Source organism: Cannabis sativa, chromosome 7 (genome assembly GCF_029168945.1).
Source record: "Cannabis sativa cultivar Pink pepper isolate KNU-18-1 chromosome 7, ASM2916894v1, whole genome shotgun sequence".
Classification (NCBI taxonomy): Eukaryota; Viridiplantae; Streptophyta; class Magnoliopsida; order Rosales; family Cannabaceae; genus Cannabis; species Cannabis sativa.
The window spans coordinates 4,994,465-5,015,707 of record NC_083607.1 but is presented as its reverse complement, the minus strand read 5'-3'; the positions used below and the strand labels follow the sequence as shown (position 1 = coordinate 5,015,707).

The window sequence follows — 21,243 nt, the reverse complement described above, 5'->3', positions numbered from 1 at the left end:
ATTCTCAACCATTTCTCTCTCTTCCTCCTTTCTCTCTCAAATCAAACCTTCTCTCAAATCTGAAAAAAAAAAAAAAAAAACCAGTTCCGTCCCACATTATTTTCAGTTAAGTAACCCAGCATGGAAGAAGAAGAAAGGTAACGTAGCCGACTTTGGTCAGAAAGGTAACGGAGCTTCGGCGTCGTCATTAATGGCTCTCAGTCTCAGCCTCCGACTGTGGGTTTTTTTTTTTCAGATTTCAGAGAGAGAGGAGAGAGAGAGGTCCGATGGTCGGACCTTGGGGTCTCGATTGGTCGGACCCCATCGGACCCCAAGGTCCGACCATCGGCCGTGGTTGTTTTTTTTTTTTTTTTTTTTCGGATTTCGTAGAGAGAGAGGTCCGACCATCGGCCGTGGGTTTTTTTTTTTTTTTTTTTTTCTTTCTTCAGATTTCAGAGAGGGTCGGGGTTGAGCGTTCGGCCGTGGTTCAGTTCGACGAAGGAATGCTCGGGCTCGGGGTCGGGGTTGAGGGTTGGTTCGTTGAGTGATGGTTCAGCTGGCTGCGTTTTTGAGAGAGGGGGTTCGGCTGAGAGAGATGAAGAGAGAGGAAGAGAGAGGCTGATTCAAATGAGGGGGGTAGTTTAGGAAAATTGGAAAAGTGGTCATACATAACCAATTTTAATAACTTTGGATTCAGGAAAAAAATTATAGGTATTAGTAAGTATATTAATTCAAATTTCCCTTTAAAAAATTGTAGCTCTTTGGTGTGGTTTGAAATATTCTGTGCAAAATGCATCGTAATGATCATCACTGAAACAAAGATAGAAAGAAAGAAAGCTTCAAACTTGTTCCAATCTCTGAGAGCTCACCTGATTCGCCATGTTTGCCAAGCGTCTCTTACACAAAGTTGCTCACAATTCTCAGGTACTTTACTCATTGGATTCCATTATTCTCTATTTCTTCTTCTTCTCCCTCCACAAAATGTTCCATTACATCGGGAACGGAGATTGGACTTGCTTTAGGTTTAATATATCTACATATATTTCTTTTTGGATTGTTTTAATTTTTTTTATTGTTTTTAAATTGATTGTATTGTTGAAGTCTTGAGAATCGGGGTACTGTTCGATTTGAATTAACATATTTGCTTGGTTTTCAATCTATTTTGGGAAAATGGAGTGAAGTTCATTCGGTTTTGTGTTGATTTGATTTGATTTCAGCAGAACTTGAAACAGGGTAATTTGACCGAAACGGACTTGGACCTGCGGATTTCAGTTCACTATGGCATTCCTTCTACCTCTTCTCTTCTTGCTTTCGACCCCATTCAGCGAATTTTAGCCATTGGAACACTGTGAGTTGATATTGACATTGTTTTGATCAATATGTGAGCTACTAGCAAGAATCTAGGATACGATTATGGCCTGTTTCAAAAGATATTTGAAGTAGGAAAAAATAAAGAGAGACTAAAATGAAGAAAAACAGCTGAGAAAATACTAATATACCTTTCACAATTGTTTCCTGTGCATTTCATTTTGATGACACCGAACTTTGTAGTTATGTTAACTGTACTTTTGTTCTTTCTTATATGAAAAATGTTAAGATGGGGTTTCACACTTTCCACTCAATGATAAATTGGGGTGAGTTTCTCTTTAGGAGCATATTAGGTGAAGTGACATTATTCTAGTGATCACTAGCTTAGACAAGGATTAGGTGGTTTCCAGGCGCCCCTGAACTAAATTGGTTGGTGGGAATTGGAATCTGTGAGATATGATCACCTCATTTCTTTATTTGTTTGGTGGAGGCAGGGATGGAAGGATAAAAGTGATCGGTGGTGATGGCATTGAAGGACTTCTTATATCCCCAAAGCAATTACCTTTCAAAAATATCGAGGTGTGTTTCTTAAATCTTAACTATTGTGCTGAAATTGTTTCTTTGTGGCATATTTCTTTTTTCTTTTTGGATATACTTTGTGTAATATTTTTGAATACCTTATAAAAATGAAATTTTAAGGACTGTGTGAATATGTATGTCCCTTGCATGTGCCTGTGTGTATATAATCATGTTTGTGCATGCACATACATGTTCATGTATTTCAATGCTTGTGTGTGTGTTTTTCAACTTTTTCGTTTCACAATCTTTCCTCTTTCTTGGGTGGTAAGAGATAATGCTGAGTGTTTTTTCTTTTCCTTTTTGACAGTTTCTGCAAAACCAGGGATATTTGGTCAGCATTTTAAATGACAATGATATCCAGGTACAGTTCTGTATTAACTTTGAAATTTCTGTCTTCCGCTAAACTTAATTATGTCATATTATGAATCATCAAAAAAGATTATGAGAGAACTTTTTTGAATTTTCAGACCTGTTTTATTTTGAGTTTCTTATCTTTGGCTCGATCAGGTATACACACACAAAAAAGCACACTTTTTTCTATTAAATCAAACAAAAATAAATAATTTATAAGGTTGAACAATAATTCTCTTAATTGGTTGATTTAATACAATTGTTATGCCTAGTGTGGTTGGTTTTTTCAGGGTTAGATACAAAAACAAAAATAGACCAGCCCATAAGTATGAATAATAACCAACTCATCATTTCACATTCTGATGTATACCAGTTGAGATAATTACTAACATGGATGACTCTCAAGTTTGGGTTGGTCCTTTCTATTTTTAATTGTATATTTTTTCTTAGTCTTAATTTGGAAAAAGTTTTGTATCTCTATTCGAGGTAGGAAGTTTGTTAGCAGGTGATTGTGGACAATGTAGTGGCTTTTGATTTTGAACGCTAGTTGACCTGTAAAATTTAACCATTAGGAAGGGCTTAAATTCAATGTGGTTTTTCAATTGTTGAAGAAGTTTAATAATTCACTTTTTAATTTACAGGTTTGGAATCTTGAGAGAAGGTGCTTAGTTTGCTGTTTACAGTGGGAAACCAACATAACTGCTTTTGCTGCAATCCATGGCTCCAATTTCATGTACATAACTGACCAAATGAAAAATTTACATATTCTTAATGATTTGTTGTCTAGTTAACAAGTGCTGGAAAATCAACTTCATTTCATACTATAAATTGCAGGTATGTTGGTGATGAGTATGGTTTGATGTCTGTGATAAAGTACAATGTTGAAGAGGAAAGTCTTTTGCAGTTTCCGTATCATGTTTCAGCAAGTACTATAAGTGGTAATTTCTACTCCAAAATAGTGTAAGTTGTTTTGCTATTTTTTCTATTGAGTTGTCATCCTTAAGGTTGCGAAACAGGTATACGTGGTTGTGCAGCCTTATAATTTAAATAATCTATATATTGCCAATCATTAGTAGTAAAGATAAAATGATATCATATGTTTCTTAATGTTTTATTTACCTATAACAATCTCTTTTGCTGAATTTCATGCCATCACATAAATATTTTTCTTAGGGGTCCAATTACTCATCTCAACCGTTTCTTGACAAATTATGATTATTACAATAAGAACCCACGTATAGAATGATTTTGCTTCTCCTTGTGAGCACCATAATCATTCAACTCTGTTACCGATTTGAATTGCTTATGGAAGAAATTTCTCATAAACAACATTTGTATATAATCACCATGACACCATGAATTGCTAAAACCTGTAATATTGCCATAACTGGAAAGTTTTGATGTCTCCATAGTTCATACTATGGTATACTAAGGTACAAGCTGCTCATTTAAACTTTTGTCAAATACTTTTTATTCTCCAAATGATCAATAGTCATTTGATCCAATAGTTTATATATATACATATAAATATATATTCAGATATGCAATCGTTAACATTATGAACATAATTGCAAATGCAATATGCTTATTTGACTCTAGGGTCCAAATTTTGTACAGCTACTTGCAGAGGCAATGGCTTGATATAATATTGTAAAAAATAATGTCAGCAGAAGGCTACATGTCTTTTCTGTAATGAATTAAAACATCTCTTAATATTAAGTTATTGAATCTGTTCACTTCTATTTTTCTTTTAATTCTTTTTTCCCAATCATTTTAACAGATGTCACCGAATTTCCATTTCTTGATGACCAACCAATTGTTGGCGTTCTTCCTCAACCTCGTTCCTCAGGAAACAGGCAAGACAAATTTCCATTATATTCAGTAATTAACACTAAATCTACTTCGTTCTCTGTTTAAGTAGCTTTTTAATTAAATCATTAGTAATATTTGGTTTAAGTAGCTCCAATATTTGGTTAGCTTGAAAATGCAACTTTCAGTTTCAGTAGCTAAGTCATATTGACTATTAAACAAAATACTCATTAATTGTGAAACTTAGTCTCTTATATGTGTGTAATTACAACAACTAACTCTTTTATTTCTGAATCGTTTAGCAGAGTACTGATTGCATATCAGAATGGGTTGGTAGCCCTTTGGGATGTTATTGACTCTCGAGTTGTTTTTTCTGGAGGTGGTAAGGATCTCCAGCTTAAGGATGAATTTATAGAACCCTCAGGTGACACCAATGTAGATTCTCTAGAACATTCATCTAAACATCAGTTGGAAGAGAAGGAAATAAGTGCTCTTTGTTGGGCATCTTCTAGTGGGTCCATTCTTGCTGTGGGGTACGTGGATGGAGATATTTTGTTTTGGAACACATCATCCTCTGCTTCAAGTAAAGGTCAACAACAGGCTTTGTCATCATCTAAAAATGTTGTTAAGTTACAATTATCATCTGCCGAAAGGAGACTCCCTGTCATTGTCTTACAATGGTCTGCAAGTAATAAATCCCGTAATGATTGTGATGGCCAGCTGTTTATTTATGGTGGTGATGAAATAGGATCTGAGGAAGTTTTAACGGTATGTTTAGCATTCAAGTTTTATTTTGTATACTATCATGAGAGGTATTAATGCTTTTTTAAAATGTTAACTTTTCATTGACTATGCAATATGTTTGACAGAATAAAGGACTTTTGAGTTTGGATAATGCTTTTTAAGTATTTCTCTTAAGTGGCGTTTGGTTGAGGTAATGAAATGGAATAGAATGAAAAGGAAATAATTTCCATTCTATTCTTTTGTTTGGTTGCATATTAAAGTATTGGAATGTCATTCTAATAGAATGACCTTTCCACCATTTTGGTGGAATGACTTCCATTTTGAAATGGAAGGAAAGACCATTCCAATGCATAATGAGAAAAAATTTTATTATTTTTTGACTAATTATGATTTTTTTTCCTGAAACTTTGACATTTACCAAATCATGCCCCCTGAACTTTAAAGACCGTCAAAAAGTCTGAGGAGCATGATTTTGTACATAGACAATCACCGAATTAGTAAAATTGAATGAAATTGGACAAAAGTCTTTGAATCCAACATTCTTAATAGTTCAGGAAGAATTTTTAACGGCCAGAAAAGTTCAGGAGGCATGATTTGATACATGTCAAAGTTCAAGAGGCGAAAATCCTAATTAACTTAATTTTTTTATCAATTTTTTTTATGCATTTTAAATTTTACTCCATTCTTATTCCCGTTCTCATTCCTATTACTATATTTTTATTCCTCCCAACCAAGCGCCACCGTAGTTCTCAATTTATCCATTTTATAAATTACACACATTTGGCATATGTAATGTAAGTGATAACAAATATTATTTGAAATGTCAAACTGTTTTGGTTAGACATCTCTAAGTGCAGTGGTGTTTTTCTTCTTTAAATGCCTTTCAGCACCTAACTTACAATATTTCTTAATGTTCTGCCTCCGTCAGGTTTTAACACTTGAATGGTCATCTGGAATGGAGTCTGTAAGATGTGTTAGTCGCACAGATCTTACACTCAGTGGCTCTTTTGCAGACATGGCTTTGGTACCTAGTGCTTGGGTAACCGGGAGTAACAAAAATGCTGACGTTTTTGTGCTAACAAGCCCTGGGGAGCTGCACTTTTATGACGGTGTTAGCCTCTCTTCCTTGACATCCCAGGAAGAGAAGAAACAATCTATTAGTGCAGTAGAATTTCCTGCAGTGATACCTGTGAGTGATCCAACCATCACTGTAGCAAAATTTATTAAGGTCCCTCTTGGGAAGAACTCAGACATATCCGAAGAGGTATTACTTTCTTTTTTCTTCATCTCAGAAGTGGTTCATACACCTTACTCTTTTGTTCACATGTCTCACTAAATAATCTTATTCTTCTTTATTAGATAAACTCAATTATGAGAACAGGCTCAATTTCATCCCCAGCTGATGGAGCGAAGTGGCCACTAACTGGGGGGGTGCCTAGTCAGTTGTCTACTAGTAAAAATAAAAAGACGGAGAGACTGTATCTAGCTGGGTATTCAGATGGATCTGTTAGGATATGGGATGCCACTTTACCAGTCTTATCTTTTGTTCTTCTTTTAGAAGGGCAGGTAAGAATAGAACTGGATTATTTTTTATCAATATTATGAAAAAAAAAAAGTATTCTTGGCATCAAATCAGATCATATGACTAGCAGGTGCAAAGTATTGAAGTCGCTGGTTCAGGTGCTCCCATCTCAGAGTTGGATTTCTGCTTTCTGACTTTAAGTTTGGCTATTGGCAATGAATGTGGTCTGGTCAGATATCTAAAGTTTCGTATTTTAGTCTTATAATAATTTTTTGTCTTCCATTTTCACTCCTAATGATATTTATCTTGACTTGTATAGGTTCGTATTTATAATCTTAAAGGATGCTTAGATGGAGGAAACTTCCACTTCGTCACAGATTCTAAACATGAAGGTAAAGTGTAAATGACACCCCATCACTGTGATTGTATCTTATTGATTTTCAACTAGGGCATAAGATACCATCTTTCTATCCTGGAAAAATATGTTGACTTTCTAAATGTTGCTTTCTTCATAACCACACTGAAATCAATTCAGCAATATCACACTTCACGATTTATAAATGACTAATTAACTTATAGATTTTGAATATCAAGATGAACAAAATGTTTCTCAAAGCTGTTGGAGAAGGGCCATAGTCAATTCAACTGCGTATTCGTTTTATTTTATTGTGATGTATTCCAACATATAGAAAGGAGCTCTCTTCATTATACAGTATAAACTCGACAAATAGATAAGGAATCCACTTAAATATTAATTAATAGTTTTTAAACTCTAGAATATATTCTTAGGCTCTTGCAGAAAATCATATATTGTTATTTGTTTCTTCTTATGTCGACTTGAATCTTACCTCTTCTTACTTTTTTGAAAGATCTTAAGAAGCTTTGATATCTGAAATTCTGTATTTCAGACTTTAGTCTTGTATTTTAGAAATTATTCAAAGTCATTTTTTCTTTGAGTACTTCTTTGTGTGTATTTCTCTTGGCAAAAGAAGATATTTGGAACTTAATTGTAGATGGTAAAACGAAATATTAAAGAAAAATGGATTGTAGAGTTCATTGATTATAATGTTAATCAATCGATAAATTAGTCATTTTATTTGGTCCAAGCTTATTAGTATATAGAAGTTTTATTGTATATCCTACTACATAGTATACCTATTTGTTGTTTAATTTGTTTTGAGGTGATTTTATTAAAAATCCTTTTTATTCTCAAAAGCTGATGTAAATGCATTTTCTGCACAGTTCACAGTTTGTCTCAAGGAAAAGAGGTTCAGTGTAGTGCTGTTTTTGCTCTTGCTACTTCCCCTGTTCAAACATTAGAGTTTGTGCATTCTGGAGCTAAACTTGCTGTTGGATATAAATGTGGCCGTGTGAGTATAAGCTATTTATTCACCTTGCGTAATTATTTATATATAGGATGCAACTACAATGGGGTATGCTAAATTGTGCATATGGTGAGGTACGATCTAATTAAGACACTTAAGAGTGCCCAAATCAGGGTTGAAATAGTTTGTAGCATGCTTGTCTGTTTTTTTTTCTCATGCGTGAAAAACGACCCTGATTTAGGTACTGTAAATTGTCCGAAGGATTTTCGAAAATTTGCAGAGAACCTATTATGACTACAATGAGAACCATCATAAAAAGAATATTAGAAGTGCTTCAATTAGACTGTGCCCCACTGTAGAATATTTTCAGAGTACGCCATTTCATTTGCTGCTGCATTAATACAAGGGATTCTGAAATTTATTGATTTTTTTCAGGTTGCAGTAGTTGACATGAGTTCCTTATCAGTTGTGTTCCTACTAAATGATTTATCATCCTCCAACTCTCCAGTGATTTCAATAAGTTGGACAGAAATGGCAAACTCTCATAGTCCATCAAAGAACTCAGAAACAAACACTTCTCAGCCTTCTCTTAACGCTGCAAGGGAAGTGATGTTCATCTTAACAAAGGATGCAAATATTAATGTCATTGACGGCAGTAATGGTAATTCGATCAGTCCGCGACCAGGGAACTTGAAAAAAAAATCAATTGCAGTTTCAATGTATGTCATAGGCAAGTATTGTTCTCAAAACTTAGGGTTTCTGAATTTTAGTAACAATTATCGGTTGAAAACATCTGAGAGATTTATGTCTACTTCCAGAGGGTATCGTTTCTACTTCTAAGGTATACAATGAAAAGCAGCCAGAAGAGAGCTTAAAGGATAAAGCTATTCCAGAGGGGCCTGGTCCAGATGGTTCTCCGAGTGGAATAACTTCAGATGAAAGTGAACACAACCCTTTATCCGATCCTTCTAAGAATTCGGGGGAAAATTTATTGGATACATTTGTTTTGCTATGTTGTGAGGATTCATCACGCCTGTACTCCACAAAATCTGTAATTCAGGTGCCTCTTGAATCATTTAGTTTCATTTGCAATATTCTGTAGGTTTATATATAAATGCTAAGTTGGTAAAATCTTTTCAGGGAAACAATAAATCTATTTACAAAGTAAAACATGCAAAACCATGCATCTGGACTTCAATTTTTAGGAAAGATGAAAATGTTCAGGGATTAGTGTTGCTGTTTCAGACTGGAGCAGTTGAAATCAGGTGATTAATTTCGTTTCCCATTCTTTGCATTCATTCCGAGAATGACAGCACTGAAACAATAGCGAAGAACTGAAGACAACTAATACCTTATAACATATTCTCTTCTAATTCCGATGTTTTAGTGGCAAACCAACACATGCCCCTGTTTTTGTGATGCCATATCATGTTAGCTTTTCCATTTATTAATGATTTGTTGCTGAGTCCAATGCTTTGCAGGTCAATACCAGATTTAGAATTGGTGAAAGAAAGCTCCTTGATGTCTATTCTGAGGTGGAATTTTAAGGCAAATATGAATAAGATGATGAGTTCTTCCGATAACGGACAGATAACACTGGTATTTTTTGCTGAATTCCATGAACTTGACGCTTTACAGATAAATTAAAATAAGAAATACAAGTTAAATGTCAAATACCTGGTTTTGATGATTCTACAGGCAAATGGTTGTGAAGTGGCATTCATCTCTGTTTTAGCTAGTGAAAATGATTTTAGGTATCTTTTTTTGCTGTTTTTAGCTAGTGCTTTTATTTATTTTATTTTAGCTAGTGTTCAACATATTTTCTTTTGCTGTTGATAGGATCCCAGAGTCTTTGCCATGTCTCCACGATCACGTTCTTGCAGCTGCTGCAGATGCTGCCGTTAGTCACTCAATAAATCAGAAGAAAAAGCCGGTTAGAGATACGATCTCAGCTTCCATGCATGCTTAATTTAATGAACTATTCTGTCAGTCCATAAGTAGATGAATATCTTGCTACAGGGTACAGCCCCAGGAATTATAGGTGGTATTGTCAAAGGTCTGAAGGTTGGAAAAGTGGACCACAGTGTCGATTCTACAAAAAGTCCTAAATCCACTTTTAATCAATTAGAGGGAATATTTCTCAAGTCTCAGCATGCAACCTCTACTTCATATGTTGATCATCAAGAAGCTGTGGAGCTTAATATAGGTCTTATGCATATGCTAAGTTCTTTATGTTTTTCTTGGAAAAGTGTTTCTCTTACTGTACTTACTGTTTGATTTCTTCTTTGTTCAGATGATATTGAGATAGATGAACCTCTACCTTTACCATCTAGTTCAATCGATGATCATAAAAATATAAAGAAAGGTATATCATTATATAAATATATATATATATACTAGATTAAAGTTACGTACAATACAATGTACGTATATTTAATTATATTTTAGTTAACTTTTAATTATTATACTATACAATATTATTATAGTTTAATTAAATAAATAATTTTATTTTAAAGTAATTATTTATCATAAAATAAAAAACATAATGATATATACATTGGAAAAAAAAAATAATGTGTAAAATTTCAAAACTAAACTCTTATTTCTTGTTCATAATTTAAGATAATTAATATATTAGCTTTGATAAATAAATCAACAATCACTAAGAGCATCTACAATAGAGATGCAAATAAGTGGTGAAAAACTAAAATGTAATTCATTTAACAAAAAGTACTATACTCTAAATCTAATGATGTGCTAAAAAGTATGTGAATTTAACACGTAAGACTATCTTCCATTAGTAATAAAATTGATAATAAAGTTATTAGTTTTTATTTTATTCTTAATAAAAATATTAATTAGATATTAAATTTTATATTTTCGTAATTGTGCATTAGAGCATAATATTAAAATTTAATTTAAATCTACCACAAATTTATTTTTTGTGCCAATAAAATAATAATCAATAAATAATAGTAAATATTCGATAAATTTCATTCAAAAGACGACTCATGAATCTCCACATAGTCTTCTATAATGCAATAATGATGAGCCTATAACACATTTTGTACACATAAATGAACACAATCCTAAGGAATATTATGTAGAAAAAAAATATTCCACGTAGATTTGGATATTACATTCTTAATGCTTCGAAATATACTCACATTTTAAAGATTTTACACAAATAATAATATAATTGAACATGATCCACAAATAATTGAGTACAGAGAGTCAATATTTAAGCAACATAAATTTAGAATTTCTAATATGGGTGTAATGAAAAAAATGAATAATATTAAAGCGTATAGATAATTTATGAAGTAATAAATATCTGTGCATGTGAATCTATATTATGCATAAGCATGTGATTCAAACAATACCATTCAAACAAATATAGTATATACAGTAAAATATATGTATATCAAATGATTCATTGTTGGAGGGACTGAGAATTCTATACGGAGCTAGATTTAAAGAATTGAATATAAATTTGTTTAGAAGATGTTTGGAGCAGTTCAAAAATATTTACGTGATGATATTTGTGAACTTTCTGAGATGAAGATTTTTCATTATATTTATCATCGCAAGTAGATGCGATTCTCCATCTAATCTTTAGCTTTTTTTTTTTTAGTTAAAATAACAAATATTTACTGTTATTAATATTATTTGATTAAAAGAATAATATTTACATAAAAATAAAGAAGGAAAGAGGGTTGTGATTCTCGAATAATTAGCATCAAATATCAGTTCAAATATTAATGGGATTTGTTTTATTTTTATTTTATTATTTTATTATATATAAATAATATTTTATTATTTTATTAAATATAAATAAAAAGTCACCAATGAATTTCTCATAAACTAAGAATTTAGTTATATAGGCACACTTTATATAGAATATATATATATATATATACTAGTAAAAAACTACGTGCGAGGCACGTACACTAAATTTTATGCTAGTTTTTTTCTATGTTATTTGAAAGTGATACAATTAAAAATTAAAGAAAAAATATTATTAATTATTAGGTGAGACTATTATTATAGGAAGAAATCACAAATTAATTAATCTTATAATCTTAACTTTAATCAAATAAGGTTCTAAATATATGAACAATAAATAATCACGTAAAAATCAAAAATAATTATTTGAATAAAGAATTCAGTATACACAGTTATATATATGAATCCCATTAATCAAAAATAATTATTCAATATATGAACAATAATTTGTCACGCTATATATTTCCCAATAAAATAATCCACCTCCTCATAGTCAAAAATAAATAATACATGTAATACAGATCTTTGTAATAGAGTACCTAAAAGAAACAAAACTTCAGTTACCATAATCGGAAAAAGTTTAAGTGAACTAAATAATGACTAAGAAGATCTAAATTACAAAATGAAAATAACATATCTATATGTGAGTATGATTTTTTTTTTCTATACGATCATGATTGATCTAAGAGAAAATAGATAAACCTACAAACATATAAATATACTTAATATTAATTTTGACAAAGAAACAATTCAATTATAAATAATTCTACATATTAGCTTGACAATTTCAACACACTAATTACTCATTAAATAACCATAATGTATACATCATGATAATTTTATTTTATTTGATAACAAATGATAGAGATTATTGAGGTTTTCAGCCATGGAAAACACACTATGATCAAAAAGTAATGCTCATTAATTGTATATTTCAAAGAAACCTAAATTTCCATGAATGTCCCTAATAAGATATGAACAATAAAGTTGTAAATTAAAAAAAAAAAGTAGCAAAATTTCAGTTAATATAAGAAATAGAACAAATTGAAGATTTATACAATACTGAAATTTGAACTCTTAGAGGCCATTAGTGAAGGGGCAAAACTCGTTAGATCCCCTAGTAGAACACTACCTTAATGGTCTGAACACAAAAATTGTAGAAATTAAAATATGAATAAATTAGCATCATCAACAAAAGAAAAATTAAAGGGAAAAGACTTAATAATTACGTGACAAATAATTATTAATTGAATTAAAAAGTTAAGATTATAAGATTAATTTAAATTAAATTATGCTATAATAAAATATTAAAAATGAGAGAATTAAGAGGAGTAGAGAAAAATAGCTCTAGAATGATTTTAGAATGAATTTATCATTAAAAAATCAATTATTTTATCAAATAATTCATACTAATGAAGAATTCATGAATAATGTGAAGACATCGATGACGGTGAAGTTGTCGATATAAAGAAAAAAAGTCTGTATGTCTTCAAATTATGAGAAATATTGAAAATCGAGGTCTTGATGCTATTTATTGATATTACTGTCGAAGTGTCATGCATACATCAAAAATTAATAGTTACTTAAACTTAATGCAAATAAAAGAAAAAAGAAAAAAAAATTATAAATAAGATTAGAGATAGATGGAGAATCTTCATTAAAAAATAAAAGAAAAAAATAAAAAGAAAAAAGAAGAAGAAGAAATAGTGTAAGAGAAAGATGTATATAAAACAATCTTTATTAGAAAACAAAAAGAAAAAAAAAAAAGAAAAAAGAAGAAGAAAAAAACGTGAGATATATAGAATAATATATAAATATATATAATATATATTTATAGGTTTAGAGTTATGTGTGTTTTAAAAATTAGAGAAAATTTAAAGTTAAGTATGTAAGTTTTTAATTAGTTTATTAAAATAATAGTAAAATATAATTTATAGATTTATGATATAATAAAATATTAAAAATGAGAGAATTAAAGAGTAGAGAAAAATAACTTTAGAGTGATTTGAGAGTGCCACGTCATATATATAGATATATAGATATTTAATATCCGTTCACATATCATCAAATATCAGTTCAAATATTAATGAGATTTGTTTTATTTTTATTTTATTATTTTATTATATATAAATAATATTTTATTATTTTATTAAATATAAATAAAAAATCACCCATGAATTTCTCATAAACCAAGAATTTAGTTATATAGGCACACTTTATATAGAATAGATATATATTTATTTATATATATATATATATTACTCCATGGATTACTTGCATTATATGGCCACATGAACAAAAAAAAAACATAAGAAACTGATAATGTGTCCTTCAGAAAAAGGTTCAGAAAGGGAACGCTTATTTGGAGGTGGGACTGATGATATTACGCCTAGAGTTAGAACTCGGGAAGAAATTATGGCTAAATATGGAAAGGCTAAGGTAAAAGTAGAAGACGGCTTTAGTTGCAATGAATCAATTTATTGCTTGAACGGAATTTGTGATTTTGTTAAAAATGATTTCAGGATGCTTCCTCTGCGGCTGCAAATGCAAGAGAAAAGCTAGTAGAGCGGAAGGAAAAGCTTGAGGTAATGCAGTTGACTTATACAAAATGTTAATGGTTTGAATATTATTTTTGTTTACACATAGATTGGTAGCCAAATAATGTAGAGATACTGAAAGAAAGAAAAATACATAAATAAGAAGTCAAGAAGACATTGATTAGGGGGACGAGATTTGTATGTTTGGGCTATACAAGAGTTAACTCAGATTGTTCTTTTTCTCTTTTTGGTTTATTGTTTTGTGGGGGTGGCTGATGCATCCATTTAGAATTTGATACTGAGATGAACCTCTAACTAGCTATTTTCTCCAAGTGTTCCAATTTTTTCTCTTCATTACTATGAAAATGTTATACTTTTTTCCACTAAAAGGGGTTCACAATATGCCAAATCAACACAATTCGAATAACAATTGTGAGTAGCTGAAGAGAGTGGCAACATTGAATGCGAACACATCTACACTTTCTTGTACTTGTTATCAGCATCATTCACAGTATAATTGCTTTATTTGACGACTGGGTGAACTAACCCCCACTCTTTTTATCAGAGACTCGGCAAACGGACTGAAGAGCTGCAGAATGGAGCTGAAGATTTTGCATCAATGGCGAATGAGCTTGTCAAGACACTGGAAAATCGAAAATGGTGGCAGATATAAGTAATTCGGCCCCCCCTTTCACATTTTGCTTTCGATAATCACACTTCAGTTCTCTGAGGAGGATTTAAATTGCAATTAGTGGCAAGTCTTTAACTAAGAATGGTTCAACTCATAGCAATCCAGAACTGAAGTTTGCGATACTCGAAACAGTGTAAAGAAAATTAGGAATCAGGAATGGAATTGGTGTTGCCTTAAATTGTCAAGTATATCATTAGGGCTTAAATACCCTTGTCTTATGGGGTTTTTTTTTAAAAAAAAAAATAAAATATTCTGCTAAATTATTATAGTTGTACATGATGTGATGAATACTTTCATATGAATAATATTGCTCCTCACCATTAGTTTTCTTCATCAAATGCTTTTATTCCTCACCTTTTTTTTGGTGCGTACCAACAAAGATGAGCATTAATATGGTTTGGACTTTGGAACCAAAAACTAACAGGAACAAAGTAGGGCTGGGGAAATTTGGAATATCCCTGCCCTTCAGTTGAAAAAAAAAAAAAACGACTCGCGTTGAGACCCATATAGATTTTCGCGGCGAAAATTCTTAATATATTTAATTTGTTTTAGTGTGACTATTCATCTTCAGTCATTATATCGTTTTTTATGATCTTGTTCTGTCCATTTTCGTTTTTTTTTTTTGGGTGATCTTGCCGATTTAATTTTGAGCATCATTGCCTAATTGTTAGAATTTTTAAATGTGACCATCTACAAATGTTTTTGGTCAAAGCTGAATGAGGTTGCCCCTTAGAAGTTTCTGTTGCTGAGTTTGTTCTTACTTCTTAGCAAGATTTATGTTTTCTTAATAATTGATCTACATTTGTAATTGGCTTGGTTTGCCTTACATTGCATAATATATCTAGATTTGTGCATATTTAATTTTGCTCTAACTTTTGAACTTTATCAGTTGAACTATAGTTTGAATAAAATTCTTCCTCTAGATATAAAAAAAAAAAAAAACCATAGTACCATACAACAACATTTATTTAAAGAAAATTTGATTTTTTATGCTTAAATGATTAAACTTGACTCCATAATACTCCATGGTTCTAGATAAAGTTATAGTTTCAATTGAAAATAAACAAACAACATAATTTTTAAGAACCATTGAGTATTATAAAATACCATTTAGTACAACGACCGTTTTAAATTAAATAACATAACTTACCCTCAAACACTTTCAATTATATATTGAAAATTTATTTCTAATTTCAAGAACATGCTTATATCAACTATTTATTGAGTAATAACTTATCGAATTTTACGAGTAGAAAGCAAAAAAAAAAAAAAAAAACAAAGGAAGAACCAGGATCTAAATAAACAAATAAAGGCACACAACTCTTAGAAAATATCATTAAATATGTAAAAAAAAAAAACTAAAATCAATAAATATTAGAGAAAGTCACATTCTCATGTAGTAGGTGTTTATTGGTACATTTTATGTGGGAAAAAATTTACATAGCATAGAGAGATTGAGAGAAAGAGAGAGAACAAAAGAACAAAGTTAGATGATATAGGAATGTTTTGAACAGTTAAGAAAGTATTAGTATTATTTGATAATAATGCAAAATTAATTGATATTTTGATCGTTGAATCCACGTTTAAACAAATAAAGTTAAATTTCTCATTATTCAATCATGTAATACGATACAAGCAAAACAAAACACCTTTAGTATTAGTAAGAGGTAGTACTGTAAATACGGATTGGGTTTTTTTGACATCACACGAAATTAGTACGAGCTTAAAAGGCACGAGCATAATTAGACATGAAAAAATATAGACTTGGACACGACAAATTAACATGACACGATACGAAAAATATATCCTTAAGCACGACACGATACGAGAAGCACGAAATGCATGACACATAAGTACGGATAGACTAACTCGAAAAGCCCGACACACGACGTGATATATTAAAAACCTTATAATTTATTAATAATAATAATAATAAGTTAAAATAAGAGTAATTTTTAATTTTTGGCGGTAATAATATTTAAGTTATATTTTTGGAACTCTTTAGGTACCTAACTGTTAAATATTATGTCATTATCCACGTGTCATTTTTTTATTGGTATATTCAATTTTTTCTTTAGAAAAATAAAAATTTAACTATTTAAACCAATTAAGAATTGTCATGTGGTAATTTACTTAACAATTACATTGTATACACACTTTATATCTATTTTTATAGATGATGATTGATGATTCCATTAGACCACTTAGAATTAGAATTGAGAGTGAGGATATATTCCGCAGCCCGCTTAAAAATGTGGCAATATGAGGATATTTTTTATTAATTGATAAAAAAATATATTTTTCAAGTATTTTTTAATATAAATATATTTGATTTGATTTGATTTTGTTGAACACTTTGGTGTGGCGCCTTGTTGGTAGGATGGAGAAGAGAACCAATCCCCGGCGTAGAAACGAGGTCAAACTGCGGTTGAATCAGTTCCTCCAGAGGCGGGGCCAATCGGAGAAGCAATGGACAAAGTACATGACGTTTCAGATTCAGAATTATGGTAAAATCACTATGATTTTGATTTTTTTGGTATTAAAGCTGCTACCACCAAATCACGAACGAGTACCATTGATTCTCTCTGCATTTCGGATTCTTTATTTGTGTATATGTTATTAATTTTCATAACTGCTTATCAATTGTAATTCCTTAAAATGGTAATTCTTGGTTGGTTTTGACTGCCACACAACAAACCAATGACAAAACTTTCTCCTCCTTTTCTCTCTTCTCTTTCATTATTTGCTTTTCTTTCATCTGTTTCAAAAATCCATTAACATTACAATATATTTTCTGTGAGTATTTTGTTTATCTTGCATGATTTGTGTTAGAGTAGATGTTTTACTTCTGAGTATCATTTAGTTTAGTTATAAGAATATTAGTACCGGAAGAGTGTTCCTTTTCGTTATTTAATTTTGTTTGTCAATATTTTGTTCACTTTGAACCACTTTCTAAATGTACTATTCATGTTTGTTTGCAGAGGTGAGAATCCATCAAGTTTTGATCTTGGTGAAGTTCTTGTTCTTCAGCCTCCCAGGTAAAACTTTATATCTCTCATTTTCTTCTACTACTCTCTTGATTTGGACTTATTTTTATACTTTATTATTTGGAAATAGTTGATACTTGATGTGTCTATTTTTTGTTTCCTTTTGTTCTTTAGAGTGGAATTTATTAAGTAATAATAGCAGTGAAACTAGACTTAATTTGTGGCTCTGAAAGCATCATTCCAATAGTTAAGATAAGAAAATCTGTAAAAAAGTATATTTATATTTTAAACTTTGAAATAACACAGAAATAACTGACATTTCATAACAGAGGAGGTTAGCTTAGCTGTTATAAAATTGATAGTAACTTATGTAATTAATAGATTCCTTCAAAACTTTCGTAATCTCATGTATAAAGAATTTCACATTTCAGTGAGGAGTAGATTGGGAATTTACATAGTCTGGTCATACTTTGTTTGATCTGCACAGTCAACGAGCACAAACAAGAAAGAAAGCAAGAGCACTAAAACTAACAACCAACAAAGAACTTAAAATGCAGAAAATAAGAATATATATAAGAATAGCAAGTATTTAATCCAACTGACTTTGAAGTGTAGCTTACTTGGAGAATCAAACCACAGTATGCTTTGTTCACTAGATTTTTGTTTAATCAAGTATTCATGGTTCAATACTACTTTTTATAGTTTTTGTTTGTTTTTTGAAAAAGAAATCTGTGTACTGATTATGATCTATGTTTTACAATATCTATTTTTTTTCTTCATTTGTCCTTTCCTTTTCTAATGCTTATTATTGCATATCATATAAATAATTTTTTTAACTTTTACAAGTTACCATGTTGCTTTCTTCAATTTAACCCACTTCAATTTTTAGTTGGTAAACAGATTGAAAAAGAACAATTTATCTTGAAGACAGACTTGAACCATGACTAGTTTTTGCTTTTTCAAGATTCTGACTGACCATTCACTGACACAAATGGTAAGCATATTCCTCTTTAGTTTTTACTTATAAACTTTTGATGATGTATATTAATTACACTACTTATAGCTTATGTATTAGAACATGTGAATATCGAATTTGTACTAAATTACATACTTCCACAGCTTTACTAGCTCATTTAATTTCCAAGATTTGATAAAGAACAACTGATTTTTTTCATTACTATTATCTGGTAATCTGTTGTAATATTAAAAAAATGAAACTGTACTGATTGGAATTTATACACGTTATGTGTGCAAACTCTCTCTTATGGACATGTTGTGATTAATGTAGCGACTTCCACAAAAGTTTGTGAGGCTGCACAGAGAGACATTGGCAAGTTCTGTCTCTGTTGTACTTCCATGTAGTCATACATGGAAGTTAGGTTTGGTTGTTGAAGATGACAAGTTATACCTAAAAGAAGGTTGGCCGGAATTGGTGAAGCATTATCAGCTTGCATATGGACATTTGCTCGATTTCACCTATGTAGGCAACTCGAATTTTAATATTGCTATATATGACAAGACCACTTGTGAAATTGATTACTCTCCTTTCTCTTCACCAAATTTCACAAATGAGGAGTCTGATTCAGAAAATGAAGGTAGTTCAAAACTTTAAATATCTTATTGGTAATTAAGAAATATGGTTAGAAAATAGATTATTTGTGCTTGTGTTGTTTGTAGACATGCCCAAGAAGTGTGAAGCTGAAGATCAGTTATGGATGAAAGGGAATAGGAGGAGGAATCAAGGACCATATAACACTTACAGACATAGCAAAGCTGTCATAGAAGCTCGCCGTTTTTATTCAGAGTATCCCCATTTCTACAGAGTTATAAGGACCGACAAACACAACCGTTATAAGCAGGTAAGGAATAGTAGTTGAAGATCGAATTAATTTCATTACACAGTTATTCATTCAATCTTTATGCCTGTTTTTTTGCAGCAACTTCCTAAAAAATTCATTGAGAGTCATGTTGGAGTAAAAAGTGAGGCAGTAACACTTAAAGTGGGAAGCAAAGAATGGAGTGTGAATATTGTAAGTTGCAATTGTATATGCTGTTTCAGTGGAGGATGGTTCAACTTTCTGGCTGCCAACTCCTTATGCTCAGGGGATGTTTGTGTTTTTGAGGTTATAACCAAGAAGCCACCACTACTTCAAGTCTCAATTATAAGAAATGATGATTGAATTTGATGTTTACTTATTAGTCATGCTTATTCTTTATTTTCTATTATGAACATGACATTGCTAATTTGCTATTAACTACTTCCAATTAACTAAAAATCTCTAGAACAGGACTTTCAATTTTAATATTGTTTAGAACTAGCATATACCAATTACAACACAGGTTCTGTTATGTTCTGTTTTCCAAAAAATAATACGAAAACAACATAAAATCAACAAAAAAATTACATAAAAGTAAAATGAAAATAACATCAAAATAACAACAAAAAATAACATATAGATAACAAAAAATTAACAACAAATTAACAAGATTACTACATAAAAAAACCGTATTTTCTGTAAATAAAACCAAAAAAATCGTAAAAATGTTTAACATTCCGTGAAACTGTATTTTTGTAATTTTTTTGTTGTTTATATTGAAATAATCTCTTATTTTTTTATTCTTATATATTAAAATAATAATAATAATTTATTTTGGGATTTTTTTTTTTTTAATTTAACACTTTAAAGCAATTTTTTTTAATATTTACAGAATTCACATAGAAACCTCTATAGCAACCAACAGAGCAACCTAAATCACAATCAAAATCCACATAGCAATCCATATAGAAACCACCGTAGAAATTATTAGAGTAACCCAAACCGTAAATTTGAAGAAAAAAAAAGGTTAAAAAATATTATATGGGATAATTTTCCTTTTATTTTTTTAATAGAAATATTAATTAGATATTCAATTTTACATCAAAGTTTTACAATTATGCAATGGAGCACTATACTAAAATTTGATGTAAATCTACATAAGGTTATTTTTTGTGTCAAATATAACATAATTTTTACATCTCCAAGGAGATGGTCTTTAGGGATGTAAACGGGGCAGGGCGAGTGGGTGGATTGCTCCCCCACCCCCATACCCGCTTCCTAAATTCACCCCCATACCCGCGTCAATACCTGTTTAAATTAAAGCAGGGGTGGGGCAAGGATTACTCGATGGGGGAAGGATTCCCATCGGATATCCATTACATATATATTTTTGAAAAAAAAAATGATGTCTCAAAAAGAATTTTAAAAAAAAAATAATCATAAAAACTCAGTAAAACAATAAACATAAGTGGAATAGTGTGTATAGTAAATGGAGTTAGTATATACAAAATTGGTAATTGAAAATAAATGGTTAAGTGTCATTTTTTTAAAAACAGTTAAGTGTGATTATTAATATGCATCATCGCAGGTTTTTCATGAAAACTAAAATGTCTCTTTACTATAACCAATAGAAAGCCTAAAGCATGCATGAAGTTATTTTAATTATAGTAGTTATGATTTTAAAATTTAAATATATACACATATCATATCGCGGCGGGTTTGGGGTGAGTATTCCCCCACCCCTGTCCCGTTTTCGACTCGAGTATGAAAATTTAAACCCATACCTGCCCCGCCCCCAAAAGTCATAA

General features: G+C 30.8%; 2 protein-coding genes across 8 annotated transcripts; both read left to right on the top strand.

Annotated features, from left to right (window-relative positions):
* Nucleotides 1–500: 500 nt before the first annotated feature.
* LOC115697415 (uncharacterized) lies at nt 501–14,969 on the top strand. Of its 6 annotated transcripts, none has more exons than XM_061101769.1 (24): nt 501–903; nt 1,212–1,327; nt 1,782–1,866; nt 2,174–2,227; nt 2,859–2,950; nt 3,052–3,155; nt 3,998–4,073; nt 4,332–4,794; nt 5,699–6,034; nt 6,130–6,336; nt 6,420–6,521; nt 6,612–6,684; nt 7,535–7,662; nt 8,053–8,347; nt 8,436–8,677; nt 8,758–8,882; nt 9,099–9,216; nt 9,316–9,371; nt 9,457–9,550; nt 9,637–9,823; nt 9,911–9,982; nt 13,739–13,842; nt 13,926–13,988; nt 14,506–14,969. In XM_061101769.1, exons 1-24 carry the CDS (start codon nt 859–861, stop codon nt 14,611–14,613), a joined length of 3,345 nt encoding a protein of 1,114 aa, XP_060957752.1. In that variant the 5' UTR covers nt 501–858; the 3' UTR covers nt 14,614–14,969. The 6 variants fall into 6 exon arrangements, with proteins under 6 accessions (XP_060957752.1, XP_060957751.1, XP_060957750.1 ...); XM_061101768.1 differs by having other exon boundaries at nt 502–903; nt 1,200–1,327; XM_061101767.1 differs by having other exon boundaries at nt 502–903; nt 1,197–1,327.
* Nucleotides 14,970–16,897: 1,928 nt separating this feature from the next.
* LOC115697158 (B3 domain-containing transcription factor VRN1) lies at nt 16,898–19,921 on the top strand. 2 transcript variants are annotated; one of them, XM_030624062.2, is made up of 6 exons: nt 16,898–17,138; nt 17,613–17,669; nt 18,519–18,612; nt 18,907–19,213; nt 19,296–19,477; nt 19,556–19,921. In XM_030624062.2, the coding sequence occupies exons 3-6, from the start codon at nt 18,559–18,561 to the stop codon at nt 19,796–19,798; spliced, it is 786 nt and encodes a 261-aa protein (XP_030479922.1). In that variant the 5' UTR covers nt 16,898–17,138; nt 17,613–17,669; nt 18,519–18,558; the 3' UTR covers nt 19,799–19,921. The 2 variants fall into 2 exon arrangements, with proteins under 2 accessions (XP_030479922.1, XP_030479924.1); XM_030624064.2 differs by having other exon boundaries at nt 16,899–17,138; nt 18,508–18,612.
* The last annotated feature ends 1,322 nt before the right edge of the window (nt 19,922–21,243 follow it).

Bases quoted from the DNA above. Each gene is read 5' to 3' on its own strand.
- LOC115697158 (XM_030624062.2), top strand. From the start codon at position 18,559: ATGACTAGTTTTTGCTTTTTCAAGATTCTGACTGACCATTCACTGACA. The intron at 18,613-18,906 runs GTAAGCATATTC...TGATTAATGTAG, and splicing joins ACCATTCACTGACACAAATG to CGACTTCCACAAAAGTTTGT. The intron at 19,214-19,295 runs GTAGTTCAAAAC...TGTTGTTTGTAG, and splicing joins GTCTGATTCAGAAAATGAAG to ACATGCCCAAGAAGTGTGAA.
- LOC115697415 (XM_061101767.1), top strand. From the start codon at position 859: ATGTTTGCCAAGCGTCTCTTACACAAAGTTGCTCACAATTCTCAG. The intron at 8,883-9,098 runs GTGATTAATTTC...AATGCTTTGCAG, and splicing joins ACTGGAGCAGTTGAAATCAG to GTCAATACCAGATTTAGAAT. The intron at 9,983-13,738 runs GTATATCATTAT...TGTGTCCTTCAG, and splicing joins TCATAAAAATATAAAGAAAG to AAAAAGGTTCAGAAAGGGAA.